General features: G+C 43.8%; 1 protein-coding gene across 1 annotated transcript; it reads right to left on the bottom strand.

Moving 5' to 3' along the window:
* Window positions 1-8,551: 8,551 nt before the first annotated feature.
* PROB1 (proline rich basic protein 1) lies at window positions 8,552-13,109 on the bottom strand. The gene has a single exon (XM_053285012.1). It carries the CDS (start codon window positions 13,078-13,080, stop codon window positions 8,590-8,592), a length of 4,491 nt encoding a protein of 1,496 aa, XP_053140987.1. The 5' UTR covers window positions 13,081-13,109; the 3' UTR covers window positions 8,552-8,589.
* Between the last annotated feature and the right edge of the window lie 8,019 nt (window positions 13,110-21,128).

Below are 21,128 nucleotides of genomic sequence, written 5' to 3'. Positions count from 1 at the left end.
AATTCCAGGGCCTCCGCACACCCCAGGCCCCCAAGGATTTAAGTCTGATATTTCAAATAAGTATGCTGCCTGGAAATACATTTCACTGAATACACACATGCACGCTTAACAATATATAGTGATATGCATTTAAAACACTAATTATTAAAATTAGCCCCTCACTGCAGATTAGCAAAGGAGACTTTCAACCATGCAGTGTGAGCCTATGTATGTTTTCTCAGAATTCTGAACAAATTCAATAAAGTTTGATTCCAGGAGGTTTTTCACACGGGGCTTTTAAAGCCCATTAACACACATCTCCTCTGGAATGGAGGTGCTGCATTCACATGTTGGCCAGATTTACCCTGAAGTCCCTGCGAGTTATTGGGGAGCAGTTCGCATGCAATTCAGGTTTTTCACTGCTCATTAGAGTATAGCCTGATTTATATCCGGAGTTTTAAAAAATCCACTATTTTGCATTAGTTGTTTGGGACAAAATTGGTTCAATTTTGCAGTAAAGCCTCCCAGTAAACTTGCAGTAAAGCCTGCTGTGTGTAAAAGTCCCAGGTAAGTGTGTGGAGAATTGTAACCTAAGGCAGCAAATCTAACCACATTTAGCTGGAAGTACATTTCATTGAAACCTAAAGGACTGACTAGCAAGGAAAGCATGTCTACTTAAAAATAAACTCCATTGCATTCAACTGTCTGAGATCCTTCCCTGGTAACTGCATATAGGATTGCACATGCTCAGGGATAAAAACCAAACCAAACTAATTTGTGCTGCCAGCATATTTTGCTCCCTATAGGAGACCAGTAAGTCCCAATGAAGCAAGGAAGATAGGTGGGGAGAAATAGAGAAGAGCACGAATTAGCACCATTCCTCAGGAGAAAAAGGGAGGGGGTAGAAAATGAGGAATCTGCCTCTTCTTGGTAAAATTTTAAGAGATGAGACATGCCGGGGCTGAAGGAGCTCCTGAAGTTACACCCTAGTCTGTCTTAAAAGTCATTCTCCCTGCTCCCCAATGTGGAAGTAGGTCTGGTTGTGGTCTCTCACTGTACTGAGATAAAAACCACTCTCTGCAGGTGCTTAGAAGCAGAGTCATTCCCTAGTGGGGTGAGGGGCTTGGGGGCAAATCAGGATGTGCAGGGCCTCCTTAACATTTCATATCATTACAGAGTCATACTGACTGATGACATACAGTGTAAATAGAGTAAGTGAGGTTTTTGGACATGTCCAACCAGCTTGGCATTTCTAAAGAAAAATAAAATAAAATAAAAGCACAACACATGCTTCATAGTTCTCACTCAGACCTTGAACATAAGTGCATTTATAAATGAATGAATTAATATAATATAATATAATATAATATAATATAATATAATATAATATAATATAATATATTGTTTGTTCCAGAAGTTTTTGTAATCTTCTGCCATGAAACAAGCCACTTACAGGACTTTTTAGACAGTTTTTTAAAAAGCCAGCAAAATTTCCAATCTGTTTTAAATTAAATATTCAGAGGCTTCTCAGTCTCTCCCCCCACCCATATCAAAGCCCTATGGCAAGCAGATCCCTATATGGGGGGCGGGGTTAACCACAAAAAGGAATTCACATCATACTCCATTACTAAGCAGGCAAAGGCTGGTCTGTGCTGAGCAGAAAGTCTGCAGAGAACTGTGGTGGGTAAGGGCAGCCAGCGCTGGCCACTCAGTCTGCCTGCCTCCTTCCTTCCTGGCTTGCTTGCTGGCTGGAGAGCTTCAGGCTTCAGCGAGGCCTATGCATAGGCCTCTCTGGAAGCCCCGCCCACCCACCGATCAGCTGAGAGGCAGAGGGAGAAGGAGCTCTAGCAGCATGCAGGCTGCTTAGACTGCCAGCCAGGAGGGCAAGCAGGAGAGAGGGCGAACAGGGCAAGGGGGACTGGCTGAGGGGCCTTGGGCCTGACAACGGGGAGTCATGTGACATGTCACTGGGTGGGGGCCTCGAGGCAGCGGGCCCCCAGACAACTGTCTCCCCTTGCCTAATTTATTATAGTTACGCCCATGCCTAGATCTAAAACATCTTGGCTGAATAGGGTATGTTTAATAACCTAAAGACATACATAACTATGTGGAACACAGAGTTTCTGTCACAACCCAGAGATTCTCCTTGTCACTCCAAAGCACTAGGACAGACTGTGCCTCCTCTACAGGGCTGTCAGCTGGCCAGGAGAACAACAATGCGACAGCTCTTGTACCTCTATCAGCTGTTTCATATGCAGGGACTGGCTCCTCCACCACACACACACAACCTGGAGCAGCAGCACTATGATGGGGAAAACTGCACTTTTCAGTCATTAGTCCTTGTCAGTCAATCAATCCAATTAACTTAATCAGCAAGTCAACCCAATTCACAGCCAGTGACCCCTAGGATGCCAGATACAGTTACAATCATATGTTGTAGAAGGTTATTTTAATTGTTTATTTCTTAATATTAAGAAATAAATGACATGTAGCTTCTGGTGCCATCTGTAGCACTAATCCAAGGCCAGTTGAATTTGAGGTGGTCACTGTGGCGGCGGCAGTGATGAAGCCTCCTCTGGTTCCCATTAGCTGAGCTGATGTGATGTCTTGGAATCACAGGCTTGGTGAACACTCCATCTACTGAGGAAATTTATTCAGCCATGGAATTTTCACACCAGCTTTCTCAGTTGAAGCAAAAATCTAGGCTTTAGGACTGGAGGGTCTCTATGGTCATGACAGGGAGACTGAGAAATGAAAAGTGCAGTGGGAAGAGGTCACAGGAGGAAGATAAGCTAAGGGATAGGGAGCCCAAAGATAGGATGGCTAAAGAAAAGAGGCAGACAGGCAGAGTAGGTCATGTGCTAAGAAACAGGACCCAGGGCAGGGACTTGAGGAAAAGCACCCCATAGCATTTCATCAATGAAAACAGAGACATGCCTGTAAATTTGTAGAGGGCATGGTCAAGCAACATGCTTGGGTGGCATACAGTTTTGACTGCAAGCATGCCACAAATGGAAAGCAGGCAATAAAATGCACGTAGAGCACTAGATTATCAAAGCAGATGAGCCAACATTTGGTAGATGACAATGGGGATACATTTGTAACAACCAATTCTCATACCAAGGATTACTGCCTAAGCCCCCAATCTACCACTATTACACATTGCTGAAATCTGGATTTCATTTGCTAAATGCTGTGCACTGCATAGTGCCTTAGTGTTGTCCAGTCATTTACATGCAGGTGCACTAGAAACATGATGCAGCCACCCACCCACTTGGAGATCTGGTCATGATCTCCAAAATCCAGTCTTGGATCTGGTCTTAGGAGGACAGCTGGGCTTGTAGTCGCAAGTATGACTTGTCCCCTTAACTAAGCAGGGTCCGCCCTGGTTGCATTTCAATGGGAGACTAGATGTGTGAGCACTGTAAGATATTCCCTTCAGGGGATGGAGCTGCTCTGGGAAGAGCATCTAGGTTCCAGGTTCCCTCCCTGGCAGCATCACCAAGATAGGACTGAGAGAGATTCCTGCCTGCAACCTTGGAGAAGCCACTGCCAGTCCATGTAGTCGATGAGTGAGATACAGACCTATGGTCTGACTCAGTATATGGCAGCTTTCTATGTTCCTATGAGATTTAATTTGTAGAGACTCTGGGAGGGGAGCTCAATCCTGAAGAATGACAACTCTAGCAACTCATGTGAAGAAAATGGAAAACGGCACTTCAAGAGGCAAAAACAGGGACATTTGTCAGGGACAGATTAAACAAAAATAAGAGAGGAGGAAAAGGGTGGGGGGAGAAAAGAAAAGGGACTGCTCCTGATAAATAGGGGCTGTCAGAGCCTATGCAACATAATTTGGAAAAGGGAAAGGCTAATGATATAAGATGGCTGTGGGAAAAGCTCACAAAACAAGAGGTTGTTTGTGCTGGGTGACTAAAGAAATTCAAACATAGTAGACCACAGTAGACAATGCACACTGAAAAGCAGGAGCCTCCAGAAATAGTGAGTGAAGAAAGATATTGTCTTGGAGAGCTTGGAGCTGCTGGAGCAAAACTCACATAGGGTCTAAGGAGGCTGTGGGTGGACAAACACAGAAAGCTACAGAAAGAAAGAAAGAAAGAAAGAAAGAAAGAAAGAAAGAAAGAAAGAAAGAAAGGCAGGAAGCTACAAGGGCATACGTCTGCCACATCCACCACCTGAGTGACTAGCTGTATCTTTAACAGTGACATAGAAGGGAAGGTTCTGGCAGGTGCACTCCCCCCACCACCACCACTGTAACACTATGATGGGGAAAACTGCACTTGGTGACATTTTCCCTCTTGTGCCATTAGTGGGACTGGGGCCAAAGTGGCTTTAAGAAGCAGAATGACTAGGCAATGGGGGGGGCGGGGGAGCAGGGGTTTGAAGAAGCAACGAGAAGTAAATCCACATAGTTAAAGAAAGGAGGAGTTCATCCAAAAAAGTGGGGGTTAGAAACAGCTTTCATATGATTCTGGACTGCCACCTTTTTTGTTTTGGTAGGACGCTAATGTCTTTAAAAGTTTCATGGTGGGCAGAAATGTAACAGGTGCAGTTTTTCCCATCATTGCCATCTCTGTGTATGCTTGGAAAAGCTGCAGCTGTTACATTCTTGCCTGTCATGAAGCTTTTAATGTCATAAAAGCCATGCCAGAAAAATATAAGGCAGCAACTGTGTCCAGGGCAGCCTAGGATAAGGAAAAGCTGTGACTTGTAAGTAGGCAAGTGGCTACCTTGTTCCTGGCCTTGAAACTGTCCCTTAATGCACAAGAAAATTAAAATGTCTTCTTGTCAGTCTGCTGGCTCAAATTCATTGACGTGACTAGGAGTTGCTCGGCCAAAAGAAGAACTGCTACTACTACTACTACTACTACTACTACTACTACTACTACTACTACTATTACTACTACTTTTACTTCTTTTAGAAATAGAATTTCTGAAACCGTTAAGTAAGCTATGGCATTTCTTGCTATGCCCAGGGGGTTTGATCCTGATTCCCTTACTACAGTTTTTACAATAGTAAAGTCTGAGCCAAATTCACAGAAATGGTTCCAGAATGTACACCATATTGGTGCAAGTTGCAGATGGTACTGGAGATGCTACATGATGCTGATTAATGGGACAAAAGACAGGAGATTAAGTGGAGTCTTCAGAAGAATCTGGATTAGCATAGTATTTTACTGGCTTATCTAAGATTGTGAGATGTCTGCGGCAATAGCTCTGACATTCCCACTATACCCTTTCTTAGCTTTGGAAATGTTAACCATGCCAGTGACATGATGTTTGTGTCTCTGTGTGCATGCTCTGAAGTAGAAGAGAACTCCAACAGGCTCTGCTCAGCCTACCCACTCCCTCTTGCTGGCTGCCACTGGTTTTCCCCTCCTGTCATTGCTGTCAGCCTTTGTACAGCTGACTGAGTGGATGAATGCCTAGAAACTGCTGACGCTCTTTTCTGCAGCTTTCAGATACACTGGAATGCTTCCTTCTTTCTTTCCCAGAGCAGACTCCGGTATGTTGTAGCTCACCCTGAGCGCTAGAACCTCAAGTAGCTGCCCAAGTCTACTTTAGGGATGTGCACGGAATGATATTTCTGTTCTGTTCCAAGCTGAGAATGGAATGCAAATGCCCAGAACATTCCACTGGAACAACTGGTCGAGTGTTGTTCCAACGGAACAAATTCAGAACACTCAAAACGTTCTGAGCTCAGTTATGGACTCCAAAATGGTGCTCTTCTGGCCTCTGCTCATGTGTGACAGCCATTTGTGTGGTGGTATTGACTATGCAAACAGCTGCTGTGTGTGTACAGAGGCCAGAATAACACCATTTTGAAGTCCAAAATGGCGCTCGGAACACGAGAAACTTTCCGACTCAGAATGGGGTCGTTCCATTCTGAACTTGGAACAGGCCATTCATTTGAAAGGCATTCTGTTCCAAGTTCGGAACACTCGAAATGGCCTGTGTCATGTTGGAACGTTTCAAGCTTGAGACATTCTGCACATCCCTAGTCTATTTGGTACTGATACGTGTCCTGGGGAGAGCTGGTCTTGTGATAGCAACAATGAATTGTCCCCTTTGCTAAGCGAGGTCTGCCTTGGCTTGCATTTGTATGGGAGACTACACGTGAGCCCTATAAAATATTCCCCTTAGGGGATGGGGTCATAGTGCAGTGGAAGAGTATTTGCATGCTTGCATGCAGAAGGTCCCAGGTTCACTCACTCCCTGTCATCTCCAGTTAGGGCTGGGAGAGACTCCTGCCTGAAACCTTGGAGAGCTGCTGCCAGTCAGAGTAGACAGCACGGAACTAGATGGATCAATGGTCTGACTCAGTATAAGGCAGCTTCCTGCATTTTTGTGACACTCATATAATTTGAGATTGAGTACATTGCTAAATGCACCTTATTTTAAGGGTCATCCCTCTCTTTAAATTATTGGCTCATTCCAGAACATTACAGTGCATAATGGTTATTCCTCTTTTCTGCCATGTTTTACTGGGTAACCCTACTACCAGTTTACCAGCCCAGCAATTATTCTACTTTTCCTTTTGAGTGCCTTGTTAATGGGGAACGCACAGGTTTTTCCTAGGGCATAAAAACATTCTGTTGCAGCTTGTTCATCACCAATGACTGTGGAGCACTTTTCAGGAAACCCTAACCACTAACCATTCTCATCCATCAGTTGTCAGGGACTGTATGGGAGGGTGGGGCAGGGTGGAGGGGGGATGAGCTGCAGGCCCATATGGGTGGGGCAGGAGAGCAGTAAATGAGCTGCAGGCACTGCTCATTCCTGCTTTCCTCTCCCTACTCTGGCTGCCTCTTTCTGCCTCATTTGGCCTGCTGTCGCATTAACTCTAGGTGCATGGGCAGTATTTGCTTGGTTGGGGAACTGGGCTCATTTACTACTCCCCCCCCCGCCCGCAGCTTGTTTACCACCCCCTGCCCCATAGGGATGTTCACGGAACCGGGGTGGGGTGGTTTGACGTCGGCGGGAGTGCCGCTTTAAGGGTAGTGGAGGGTGCACTTACCCCTCCTGCCACTTTCCCCCCGCCGGCGCTCGTTGCCGGTAAAAACCTTCAGGACGGCAGTGTATTTCCCTGCCACCCCTTCCCCTCCTCGGCCAGAAGTGGCCAGAAGTACTGGGTGCGCATGTGCACGTTGCATGCATGTGCGTGTACGTCAGACGGGCACGTGCGCACCTGATACTTCTGGCCACTTCCGGCCGAGGAGGGGGAAGGGGCGGCAGGGAGGTACACTGCTGCCCCGGAGGTTTTTACCAGCAACGAGCGCCAGCAGGGGGAAAGCAGCGGGAGGGGTAAGTGCACCTCCACCACCCTTAAAGTGGCACCCCTGCCGGCATCGAACTTCAAACCAGCCCTGCGTTTGAACCTGTTCGGAGGCCCGTAAAAGGGCCTCCGAACAGGTTTGTGCACGTCCATCCCTTCTGCCCCAGTCTCCTTAACACAGGGCTCTGGCAAATTTGAACCTCAAGGGAACAGCCAAGCTTCTTTTTCTCACTCAGGCTGCCTAGAACTTATGAGTTCCAGTCCTCAAAATTTTACATTGATAGAACCATATTATGATAGGCTGATCTCTGTGAAAGTGTTCCAAGAACCATTAAATGGCAGCAGCATCTAGAAGTGGTGGTGCAGGCATAATCTATTCAAGTATAAAATCTCACAAATTTTGAATGAACATTTAATTTCTACAAAAAGAGTCAAGAACTGTAAATAATCAGACTCCTTAGAAGCAGGCTTAGCGTTAGAATAAAACACTCTAGAAACAAGCATGCCTCAAGAAACAAACTAAACAGTTGCAAATGACAACTTTATAATATAACCTGTATTCTGGTCCCTTTGAAGTCACTACCAACACGCCCATCAGCTTCAATTAGCACCAGAATGTGGCCCATTACTGCCAGGGATGTTTACATTAAAATCAAATTAATCAAGCAAGCAATGTGTGATGTAAACTCTTGGTGTCCTTGTGTCCTTCACCATCTGGTATGAATGCCCTGTGCCCAGAGCCAATCTAGACACCTTGCTGTTTCTCTACAGACACACAGAAAAATGTTAGTTGATCCAGAGAGTGGAAAGTGATACTTATGGAATTATAAAGGCAGCTTCAATTGAAGAAGCTGGTTAGTTTTGGAATTCAGTTGGTTTTGTGAGTTTAGTGAAGTTCAGTGGAGTTAAAAAGAAGGCAACTGTGTTCACTAAAGTGCAGTGAAGTTAAAGTTTAATGTTGATATTACCAGCACTTTTCACTCTTTGGGACTACTAAAATGTTTCTATGTGTCTGCAAAGGAACTGCAAAGTTTCCAATACGGCTGAGAGCACTCTTCCCAGATGGTGAAATTATTTCATTTCTTTTTGTGAAACTGGAAGATTCTTCAAGTCTTAAGGGGAAGGACATTCCATCCTTCAGAGCTCAAATGGCTGAATAAACTGAACAAAAGGCAATTAAACTTTCTCGTTCCTATCATTCCTCTTTCCCAGATTCCAGGGAGAGAGGTTTGACTTATTATTTTGAAAAATATGAATGATCTGAAATACAAAAAAACCTCAGTTATTTCCATATGTCCTTATTATTGCAATACATGCTACATCCTAAAGAAAGATCCCTTTTCAGGCACAGAAGGACCAGAATTTGTAGGTGGGGAAAATAAAGAATGATTAGGATTAGGACTCAAATTCATCCCTGTGGGAATATAGTACAAGCTTTCCATGTAGTTGCCATCAGCAGTGTGGGTAGTTGGTGGAGCTTCATTCTTTGAAAAATGACCAAAACTTTCATTGCAGGTTGAATTTTCTTGAATGGGTTGTGGGTCTTGAAGATCAACATGAACAGGTGGTATTACTGGGGGAGGGGGAGGAGGGGGAGGGGGAGGGAAACCTGAAAATGCAGAGTATGACATGTAAGGTGGTCCATAACTTCCTGGATTCATTACCACTGATGAGAAAGGGGACTGATAAAGCCCACTGTGTGATGTCAGTGGAACTGGTGGTATTAGCACTTCAATGTACTGTCCTGTCTCTGGGTCATAAAGCATCTTCAACTGAGGCTGCCTTGGTGATTCCACATAATAGCACTTTCCACTCTCTGGATCAACTAACATTTTTCTGTGTCCCTGCAGAGGAGCAGCAAAATGTCTAGTTGGACTTGGGGCACTCTTGCCAGATGGTGAAATTCCTTCAGTTCGTCTTGTAAAACAAGGAGACTCTTCAAGTCTTAAGGGGAGCTGTCCATGGCTCGGGTTATTGTGCAACACGTTGTCAGAGGGTGCCTTCTTTTCCAGTTGTTTTGGTGGGAAAAGCTCATTGCTTATTTTATTTCCTGATGCTTCTCCACTTGACTGGAAAGAGACATTAGAGGTAAAAGAAGTGTTATCCATGTATGTAGGTAGTGGGTGCTTAGTAGCTGCCTCAGGTTGATGGGCTTTCACAGGAATTGTTAAGTAATTTGTGCTGTCAGCTTGGGTGGATGAAAAATACTGTTCGTTTGTTGCCTGGTGTTTATTAAAACAATCCCATCCTGGGTCATGGAACTTTCCATAAGAGGATGAGGGTGTAAAAGAAGAGTTAGATGTTAGCTTGACTCCTTCAGTATACTCTTTTGTTGATGGACTGTCTGAAATTATGCACTCTGAAAGTATTCTATTGTCATCCAAGGATTTTGTGTCTTCCAGTAGTGTAGTATCAGATGCACTGTCAGCAAAATAATTGTTTGCTGGAGTCTGTGTCTGAATATTTTGGGTGGATGTCATTGGAGGCCTGATGAACTGTGAGTGCCTACAACTTTCGTAGGACAATCCAGATTCAGAGATCATGTTGTCTTCTTTTGAAATGTTAGAAGACCCTTTACTGTCTTGTGGAGCCACTGAGAAGGTTTCATTGGATAAATGTTTCTGATATGGCAACTCAGCTTCCTCGGTTTTGCAGGGCTTATGAATATGGCTTGTGGTTGCACAGCCAGTTATCTCCTGAAGATATGTAGAAGATGGAGTTGCAATAGTTTCTGTAGAAGCAGCAGCTTTATTTTCTTTTAAGCTATGGTTAGATTGTGGCAATGTTTCTTTCATGGTCCTGTCTTCCAGTGAGGAACAACTGAAAGCTGGGAAATGATCAGTTTCTGTTTTATGTGTCTGCTTGGAGAGTGAACTGTTGACTTTAATATTCAGCTGAGATTCTTTTTTGGTGGTTGTAGAAGAAGGTCTGACATTTAACTCACTCCGCTCATAAGGAACGGGTTTGTTTTCTCCCTTCGGTTGAAAATCTTTGTTGTCCGTCACATACTTCCTAGACTGAATTGTAGTAATGTGTACTGCAGATTCAGCCACTGCAGAGCATTTGCTTTCTGGAGGACATACAGCGATGTCCCCATGTGTCTGTGTTGTGGAGTTAAAACCGCCTGCACATTCCTTGCTACTTGTGCTCTGACTGTGTAGAGAAAGTGTTGACATATCTATGTCTTCAGTTTGTTCTTGCTTTTTCTCCTGTAAATGGTTTACTGTTTGTGCTTCATCCTTCCGACGTATTGAGGTGCAGCGTATGAACAGAGGGGAGATGGCCATGGATTCCTTTGGCAACACAGTTAGGTTGTTCTCAGTCTTGTTTCCTGAGCAGGAAGGCCGGTCTGTACTGGAGCTGTCTGATGATTTAAAGCCAGGGCTATAGGCATCCTTCACTAATTTCCTGACATCTCTGCGTTGATGTATTCTTATGTTGCTTTTATTTTCCACTTGAACACTCTCCTCTGTATGAGGTGGTTTTGGATGGTTTACTTTTTCACCACTGTGTGATTTGCCAGAAGTAGGAAAAACAAGAGATGAAAGTTTCATGCTGTGAACTGTAGGTAACCTCCATTCTCCAGAAGCTCTGTCTGAAGTTGAGTGCCTTAGGGCATTCAGAACACTATGCTCATGCTTGGTCTGAGGGATGAGTTTCATTTCTTTGGTTTTAGATGTGAAAATGTTCCTGGATGCATCTTTAGGTACTGCAAGGCTTTTAGGTTTGAGAGGAAACGTTTCTTCTTTTGACTGTGTGTGCTTGTTCTTCTGAATGGCTCTCTGCTTCAGGTTTGGCCATGGCTTTTGTGGCTTTGCAAATTTTGGAACTGCAGCCAAGCCTTTTGTATCAGCCTGCATGGACTCAAACACAGCACGGGCTCTTCTGTACTCTTTTCTCTCCCCAGCAGCCTGCTTTCTGATGTTGTTGGACTCTATTGTATTCACACCACTATCTGCCAGTATAGGGAGCCTCTTCAAGTTAGTGGCTTCTTGATACTTCATTCTCTCATTCAGCTCATTAAATGTCTTTTTCAGTTTGCAGACATTCTCCCTCATTTGCTCATTGATCACAACTCCCTTTGTTGGTCTCAAGGCATCCATGCCCTCTTTATTCACCACAATGGGCTCAGACCTCTCGCTGGTGGAATGGCTTTGCACATCTTCAGTTGAAAAACTGCAGTCTGACTTGGACAGAGAACTTGACTTGCCTTCTAAACTGTCCCCCTGCAGATCAGTACTTATGGAGGAAGGGACAGAAGAGGTTGAGCTGCCCCGGACAGAAGCCTGCTCCATTTTGATCCTTTGTTCATACTGCATTTTTTTAGCTAAAACATTTTTCACTAGACTTGAAGCAAGCTTTGTTTTATTATAAGCATTGTTCAAAGAGGCTGCTCTCATAAACTGCTTGTAATTTATCCTAAACTCATCGCTGATAGTCCTGCCCTTCACACATGACTCTTTCCTTGGTTGTGTGAATGGCTGGAGAACAGCACAGTCACCAGCTGTACAAAAACTTATTTCCTTCTTCTCCTTCCGTCTTAACTGGATCTGACGTTTGGGCACCATTCTCTTTTTAGAGAGGCTCTTTTTGCCATCAGCATTCTCTAGAGTGACATCGACACACTCACAGTGCTCCTTCCCCAGTACGCTACTGAGCAATTCTTTTTCTGGGGCTTTGCTGGTTGGTGGGAATTGTCGGCTCCCTTTACTGTGGCCGACCACCACTGTTTTCCTCTGATCACTACACGTTGGCCATCTGTTAGTTCCATTACTATCTTCTGGCAAGGAATTGGATAAGCTGGATGATGTCCTGTTACTGGAACTATACATATCTAGGTAACTGCCTTGAGGACATGAGAGGCTCTGGAAAGACAGAGCAGTCAGCTGCTCTACTTCATTATCAGCCTCATCAGAGTCACTCAAAACACTTGAATTTTCAACAAAATATTTGGAGCATGCTGGTTTGCTACTTACAGGACCATGAGTTCGGCTGCCAAGACTGCTTTTCTTCAACTTGCGAGCATTAGGCAACATTTCCTTGGATTTATCAGAACTGAGTTGTGTAGGATGATCCAAGTATTTAGATCCACTGTCTCCAGGCTGCAGCCTTCTTGTGACTAGAACCATGCTGCCATTGCACACTGGGTTTGAGCTATTCTTAGGCTTGATTGACATCTGAACCTGTTGGCCTTCCTTGCCACTGGAACAGAGTCTGTCTCTGCAGGCTTGATCTTTTATTGTACCATTGCTGTCTGCCTGCAGGCTCTGCACTCTTGCCTCTTGGACTGGCAGTGAACCTCCCAAAGCCTCTCTGCTGTTTAGAGCAAAATGAGCTTGAACCCCTCCAGATATAGCAGCACAAGTATCACCTTTCCCTTTGCTGTTTGTACTGCACGGGTCTTGTAAGACGTTGCTGAAACTATTCAAAGTCCCATGGAGTTGGCTGGCTGTAACCTTGGAAATCTTGCTTCTGTCAGCAGGGCTGGTCTGAGCTGCAGAGAGGATCCCTGTGGTGCTGTCTTGATCATATTCTGAGTCACAGTAAGTGGACTGCTTGATATGATCTCCAGCTTCTTCAAAATCCTCCATACAGTCCACAAAACTCTCAGCTTCCTCTGGGCACAACGCTGTACGGTAAGAGGAACCCGAAGTGTCAGAGGTGCGATCTCCTTTCGAATTGATAGAAACGTGGCAGTCTGTCTCTGGAGCAGAATGTCTGCAGTTGTAGTTGCTGATTTGCTCTTCTCCATTTAATCCATCAGGCTCAGAAGAAAGTTGACTATTTCTTGTCACACAGGAGAACATTTTTTTTTTAATGCTGTTGACCGTGTGAATCTGAGCTGAAACAATGGGAGACTGGATCCTCTTTTATCCTTGTGGTAGCTGGGGCTGTTCCCACTTAAACTTGAGAACTTGATCTTCTGGAAGAAGCTCATGTTCCATCCTCTCCCTGTTTAATCCAGTCATGATAAAAAGCAAAACCCTGGTTGTGTCATGTGCCTGCGAAGAGTCCTGCCTAGGAAAATAGAAACACACACGTAACAGTGTGCTATAAAAACCACAAGCGCCAGTAAACAGAAAACAAAATATCAATGCTATATTTGTTTCCTTACTCTCCAGAGCAACTCCAGAGGAAAGATAATTAATCGCTAGCTTCACAATGAAAAATGATTTGGTGGGGGAAGCTCTTACATGAGCCAATTAGAAAGAAAGAAAGAAAGAAAGAAAGAAAGAAAGAAAGAAAGAAAGAAAGAAAGAAAGAAAGAAAGAAAGAAAACCAGCATTTGGAGGATTATTATAGTTAGAGAGGTTCAAAAGTTGCACAGCATTTCCCCCACAAGGAAACAGCTTCCCACAAATGGCCCAACTGAATATGACATTAATTACAACATTCAACATGCAATGCTTGCTTTCGTACCTGTAAATAGCACATGATGGGGATGGAGGGAACTGATCTAGACTGGGACCATGGAGGTGGGTTAGGGGGACTAATTCAACCTCTGTGCCACAGTCTTGATCTAGTTTCCCCCTTCACCGGCCAATGTGTGCTATTTGCAGGAGGAAGAAAGCAAGCACACCAAAGCCAATTTACATGATATAAGTCACAACTAGTTTGGCCCCTAGGCACCCTTTTTAATATGTTTGCTTTAACAGCAGCAAACCTGAAAATTTTCATTTTTCAAAATAGTTATTTATGATTATTTGGACCACAGAAGCAGTTAGAGAAGGCAGAGAAGTCAGGGGTGATGCATATGGGGCTTCATTCTAGCATGCTTCCTATTCAATATGTAAACTGGATAGCATGCTAGATATGGTCCACAAAGTTAAGAGAAAGGTTATGGTGATAGTCTTGACCACTGCTATTGGCTATGATGTTCTGTGGATGAATATAAACTTTAATCTGTCATCTTTATGGTACAAGCCCTATATGTCTGGAATTATGAATGAGAGTGGTCTTGGAGTCTATCGTAATACTGGAAGTCTCAGTCAGGACTACACTGGAACTGGACCTCTTGATGTGTCCATTTGGTAAGATAATGCGGAAACCTGGATGGAGGTTCTATCATTATGTTATTGATACCCTGCTTGATACTTCCTTTTCATTTTCTATGTCTGTTTTTTTCTATAATAACATGATCATTTTAGACAACAATAATATATCATATACTGATATAGCTGATATCAGAAGCTGTGGTCATCTACCACTGAAGCATTCTGGCCCACTCCAGCACAGTTGTCTGTACCTCCAGTTGGGCTGGCTGGAGTGGGGAGGCACCACATGGTCTTGGTGGCCGCAGCGCTTCACAGTTCCCAATAATACTTAGCTTTAGGCTGTGATCAAGAGTGAATAAAATCTATATTCTATCATGTTGCATTTCCAATCACTATTTGCTCTATCTGGGTAGTTTTAATGGCATAAGAGGCCATTGTTACATTATTTTATACTATGCTTCTGTTAAACTCAAGTTCAAGGAAAATAATCTGTGAAATCAACAATAAACTAGATGCAGAGAAGTGGGTTGAAACAGACTCTTACAAGGCTTAAGCAGGTCAGCAGGCCTGGCAACATCCAACATCCTAGGAAGAGATCAGCCTCCCTTCAGGTTTGCAACCTTGGTGCTACTGAATCCATAGCCTTCTGTGTACAATTCAAGGTGCTGTTATCATTTCATACAGCTCTAAACACAGGGCTGGAAACAATTTAAACTTTCTAGACATCAGGGTTGTAAAAGGATTTTTCTAGCTGTGTTCACACATATATAGAGGAGTTTTCTGTCTTCCCTATGGTGCTGGGGAAAAAAAATCTTTTCTTGAACTTCATGAACTTCACAGCCAACAAGCCAAGGTCAAATTTTATTAAGCCACTATAGTCACATCATAACAATTTCAGATATTTATAACTCCATATTTTTCTATTATTTCATTATTGCAAATGTGACTGAATACAAAGGGTTTACATTACAGGAAAAAAATTCTGTTTCTTCTTCACAGTGATTAATAAGAGTACATGAGGACCACTTTTTCTCCACTTGAAAAATAGTTAAGATCTTGACCGTTGCCTCTGATGTGATCCATATTTAGTTCTTGATTGAGATTTTATGATGCGCAACAGCTATATGGGGTTATCATCAAAATGTTCTTCAGGATTTGCACTCTAGAATGACCTGTGGCTTTCACTACTACTTAATACTGTATGAAAATAAGCATAATTGCTAAGATGAGCCAACACAATGAATCCATGTTATCAAACAATGGAAAAGGTTCATTTAATGGGTATCAAAATGCTGTACCTTTGACCATTGCCATGCAGAAAATTACATCACTTTTATCATATTTAGTGTTACAGTGTGACATTCTGTAAGAATGGGCTGGAGAACCCTTGGGTGGTTGCACACATGGCAGTTCACTTCAAGAGTCAAGCCTAGCAGAGTAAGACACCAAATCAATAAGATGCAATCAGCCATCTGCATAACGTATTCCCACAGAAAGGGGTGCTACAGATGAACCCAAGAACAAGCATCCTTCATAACAGCAGTGAGCCATCAAAACAGATGCTTAGGAGCACACGTGCACTCTCTCACAAAAAACCCCAAACTTCCTAGAATAATCTGTTGTTTCTCTTACCCCATCAACATCTTTTGTCCTTCCTCCTAGCACCCCCCTCCAATTCCTCTTTTGCTTTCTGACTAGGGTTTAATTTAAGCGAGTGTTTGGTTTAGAATTTATTTTCCATGCTAGAGCTCAACCGTGGGGGGAAATATGTGGAGATAACAGTGGATAATCAAAGAAGGTCAACTGAGGTCCTTATATCAGTAGGGCAACTCTCTTAAAAGGGTTGTCTCCTTTTCTAGGATACACAGTGCAACAGAATATAGTTTATTTCATTCTGAGTGGACTTTTTCTCTCTGCTGCAGCATCTCTAATTGCCTTTATTTAAATTCCAGAAATACTGGCCCAGTCAGTAGACATTTGGCACATAATAAGCAAAGTATGGGTACAGTCTGATACTTCCAGAAGTGTGGTCAACAATAAAGGTCATTTCTAAACTTACTTGCTTGGGGCTGGCTCCCCATTGCTGGTTACCTGCCAAGAATACAGGTTTGTTTTAATGTGGATCAGTAAAATAATGACTGCTGGGTAGCAACTCTAATCCCCAGATGCCATAGGGTGTGGATGCAGAGTAAAACAACAGGAATAGTAACCAACTGCCATGTAGCTATGTACTTGGAAAGCTTCCTGCTGTCAAAGCAGAGAGATAGAGCTCAGTTCGGTGCTGTTGTCCATCCCAGTAGGAGAAGGCTTGTGCTCAAACAGTGTGCTGGAGGTGGTGGGAGGCTATCTATGCTGTTGGGCACAGACAACTCTTCACTGGAGTTATAGCTCACCATAACTGAGCTGGTAACCAGGGGTGGCCCAAGCTACTGCAGCACCTGAGGCGAGGGGTCAAATGCTGCCCTGCTTCACAAGCCTGGTTGGAGCCCTTTTAAAACTGCAAACTTTGCAAGTGGTGCATGCAGGAGGTGGGGAGGAGGGAAGACTCCTTAGCTGATACTGGAAGGATCTGATGAGTCAATGACAGATCTTAGTTCTAAACGATCTAGAATTTCTCCTTCAGAAACTTCACATAGATGCAGTTCACAGAACCTCTCTCTCAAGGTGTGTGGACATCTGCTGTTTTCTTTGGTATGTCTCCCAGAAAATGTTGGCAGTGTTTGCACCACAGAATCAAATTTTAGCATTTTATTTCTGGGTTTGGACATGGAAAGTTATTATTGCTATAATTATTATTTAGTGAGCTTCTTATTTTTGCAGGATATAGATGGGCTCCCTGCTAGCAGATTCGGTCATGATTGCTTGTTCAGTAGATCTATAGGTGAGGGAGATCTCCATCTTAGTTCAAGAATGCCTGATACTTCCAATCCACCCTGAGTGCTCTGAATGGGAGAGATTCCTCCCTTTTGTTACTGAATGAGGACAATCCGTGCCTTTTGTCATTGAAGAGACAGAGCCATCTAGGCTTGCCATCCATTCTTTGTTTCAAAGAATAGTTCTTTATTTAGCATTAACATGTACCTGTTCTTTTTCAAGTTAATAAAGAACGCAGTTTGTTCTATATTTTCTGCACTTCCGGTAGGCCAGTCACTGACTGCAGTATACACACAAGGAAGAGACTGGCTTCATGTTGCAGGCCTCTCTAGAAAGTAGTCTTCTTCGGCCCTGCAGGCTGGATAGCAGATTGCACTCTGGTTTTATAACTCTCATGGGAATTATTCACACATGGCTTCATACTGCGGGGTAAATGTTCAGCGAAGCCACTTTGAATCACACTTGTGGCACTGAGGGAAGCAGCCCCTCCCCTCTGCTCTCGGATTTTGTTTTGATGCAAGTTCACATGGCATGCCTCCATGTTTTCCTTCTAGCTAAGGGTGGGGGGAGGATTGATTACTAAAGAGCTATATCCCCATTTCTAAAAAGAGTATCAGCCACCTAATGGCAGAGTGGGGAAATGCTTGACTAACAAGCAGAAGGTTGCCAGTTTGAATCCCTGCTGGTATGTTTTCCAGACTATGGGAAACACCTATATCGGGCAGCAGTGATAGAGGAAGATGCTGAAAGGCATTATCTCATACTGCATGGGAGATGGCAATGTATGTAAATCTAATAAATAAATAAATAAATAATGGCAAATCCCTCCTGTATTCTACCAAAGAAAACCACATGGCTCTGTGGGTGCCAGGAGTCGAAACTGACTTGACGGCACACTTTACTTTATCCTTCTTACCATCTATTATATTAATTATCCTGGGTGTGCCTTGGAATGTGAGACCCAGAGCCCAGCTGATTGGCTGGGTAGTGGACATGCCTGATTGGCTGAGGCGCACCCAGGAGGATTGGTTGTCTCGGCGGTGGCCCAGCTGTGGAGGCCAGAGGTGGCAGGCTGGCCCGGCCACGGAGGCAAGGCCCAGGAGGGGGGGAAGAAAGGGGGGGCAGAAGTGGCAGTGGGGAGGAAAGATGGTTGGGCCTGGAAGCAGAGTCTGGGGCAGAAGCGGAGGGGGGAGGTAACTGCTGGCCCCAAAGAGCACACAGATGCTCTGTGCAGGGTCGGCTAGTGCTAATGATCCTATGTCAGTGCCTCTCCCATTTTCAGAATAAGTAGCTTAAAACTAGCATTTTAAACATCTGGAAATACATTGAGACAACCTGGAATTCATATCACAAAGTCCTATTTGTGTGTGGAGTGGGTCCAAGGATCTCGAAGGGATGTTGGGGTAAGTTTGGCTGGTGTGTGAACAAACACATGTCACACACTTTCTTCTGAAGGAGATTTGGGGTAGAAGTCCTGTTTGTTTTTGGAGCCAAAGGTTAATCTTTGCCCCTGCAGGCAATGAGAGAAGGCTGAACCTTGTGGAGCAGAGAGCCGCCATGCCTGTGAAGGTGTGGCCCATTCTGCAACAGATGAACATCCAGTCTGTCATCATGGCATCTACTTCTTTCCTCCAACCTCCCATGAAAAAAGGCAGGTGAATGCAAAAATATAGTAAAGAATGGAAAAAGGAGTTCTGTTGGTTGTCTAAAGTGCATGATAATGCTTTGAAAGCTCATTGCAATACATGCAACAGAGACTTTTCAGTTTCTCATGGTAGAGTGTGTGAGGTGAAAGAGCATGCAGCTGAAGAAGGTAACATTTGCAACATTTGAATGAGGGGCCAAAATCAAGTTCCTCATCAAGTTTCTAATTAATGAAAGTTCATGAGAAGCCAATAAGGTATCTCTTTTCATCATCTCTTGTTGTTGTACTAGTTAAATGAAAGAGTGAAAGATATTTGAGGGGCTCTCTCTAGTGACAAAGCAACTCTCACTTTATATGAAAAATGTTAAGAACACGAGTATTTCTTCTGTGCTGCTAATACAGTATGTGTATATTGTTGAGCCTGGGTGGTTGCGCTTCCTTGTTTTACTTATTCGTTGAAACTTTTGTTCCCCCACTCCCTTTTTAGCAAGCTACTCAAGGTAGCTTACAATACCAAAATTGTACGAATATGGAATATATACATTTGTAATAATTAAAAATACAAATGATAAGCATTACATCAAAATACAATCAAAATTACAATAAAATAGCTAATATCACAGCAGCAGTGACTTAAAAATCACATTAATAAAAATATTATTATTTATTCACAGCATGATCTCCTGTAAAGCTAAAATGTAAAGCTAAAACTGGAGAGGTCCATCTCCAGTTGCCGCCAGCTCGGCTGGTGGCCACATGGGGAAGGGCCTTCTCGGTTGCTTCCCAAAGACTGTGGAATGCGCTCCCTGCTGAAATATGATCCTCCCCATCTCTGACAATTTTTAAATAGCACTTGAAAACATACCTCTTCACCCAAGCTTTTTCAGCTTTTTAAATTTTTAAGTTTTAATCTGTTTTTAATTTTTAGTTTGCCTAAATTGTTTTAAAATGTTTGTGCATGTTTTAAATTGTTTTATGTTGTTGTTCACTGCCCAGAGATGAAAGTTTGGAGTGGTGTACAAATTTGACAAATAAATAAATGAAATTAATAAAATGTTGCTTACAAATAAAGTAAAGGCAAAATGTGCCATCAAGTCAGTGTCAGCTCCTGGTGCCCACAGAGCCCTGTGGTTGTCTTTGGTAGAATACAGGAAGGGTTTACCATTGCGTCCTCCCAAGCAGTATGAGATGATGCCATTCAGCATCTTCTTATATTGCTGCTGCCCGATATAGGTGTTTCCCATTGTCTGAGAAACATACCATTCGAACCGGCAACCTCTGTTTTGTTAGTCAAGTCCTTTCCCACTGCACCATTAGGTGGCTGATTGCTTACAAATAGTGTTGCTATATTCTGGCTTTCCAAACCCGGGTGCCTAATTTGCATATTATGTAAATTGGCTTGAAAATAATTTTTGAGCAGAATAGTAACGCCATAACTCTGCTTCTACAATAGCGAGAGTTTAGCTTTTTTTTTTTTTTTTTAATAATTATTTAGTGAAAGCTGAAATCCGGGTGAATCTGGGTGGGCTAAGCAGGGTGAGATGCTTAAAATCCAGGTGAAACCCAGGATATTGGGGGGCATGGCAACTCTACTTACAAAGCATCCCTTTCTCAAGCATGTTCTTTTTCAGATGGCACTTTCCATTGGATCCCAGTGCTGTCTATCTCTGGAAGAGTGGGAAAGCCTTCCCACTCTTAAACCACTATTAATTAGGGGCCCAGTCACCCACCATCCCCGCCCCCCCAGTACAGTGAATTGCCAGCAACCAGGCACCTTGTCACCAGCTGCTACTAGTGTCCAGGAAGGGAGAAGCTGTAGAGATTAATGCTCTTTCAGCCAAGGTCCTGCCTACTGTTAGACTAAGGTAAAACTCAGTGCTAGTTAGTTAATGATTTGTGTTTTATCTTTAATTCCTGTGTGCCTTTCTTTACTTCCAATTCCCCCAATTCCCCCCAATTCCTTATTCTGTGAGGCTGTGAAGGGACCCCAGCCTGGTTTTGCACACTTGTGTGAACCGCTGGGATCAGGCTGATCTTAGTGTCTTCATGGCAGCAAACCCATCTAAATAGCCACCCTTTAAAACGAGGTTAAGGGAGCGAGCGAGCGCTCCCTCAGTTTTTTGCTCGTGTGGCAGCCGTGGTTGCCAAACTGCAGGGAGCCTGGGGGCGGGGGCGGTCCCCATGATGTACCACACACTTGCATGATGCATCATGGTACTTCTGGGCACCCGGACGACACATCCTAGCCCCCAACCCTCCCTGCTACCTCGGTGCATGGGGAGTCGTCTGGGTGCACAGGGAGCACACCCGGCAATAGTGTTGTGATTGTCTGTGGGGAGGG

Source organism: Hemicordylus capensis, chromosome 1 (genome assembly GCF_027244095.1).
Source record: "Hemicordylus capensis ecotype Gifberg chromosome 1, rHemCap1.1.pri, whole genome shotgun sequence".
NCBI classification, from domain to species: Eukaryota; Metazoa; Chordata; class Lepidosauria; order Squamata; family Cordylidae; genus Hemicordylus; species Hemicordylus capensis.
Note: the sequence above shows the minus strand (reverse complement) of the source record. Positions and strands in the feature narration are given on the sequence as shown.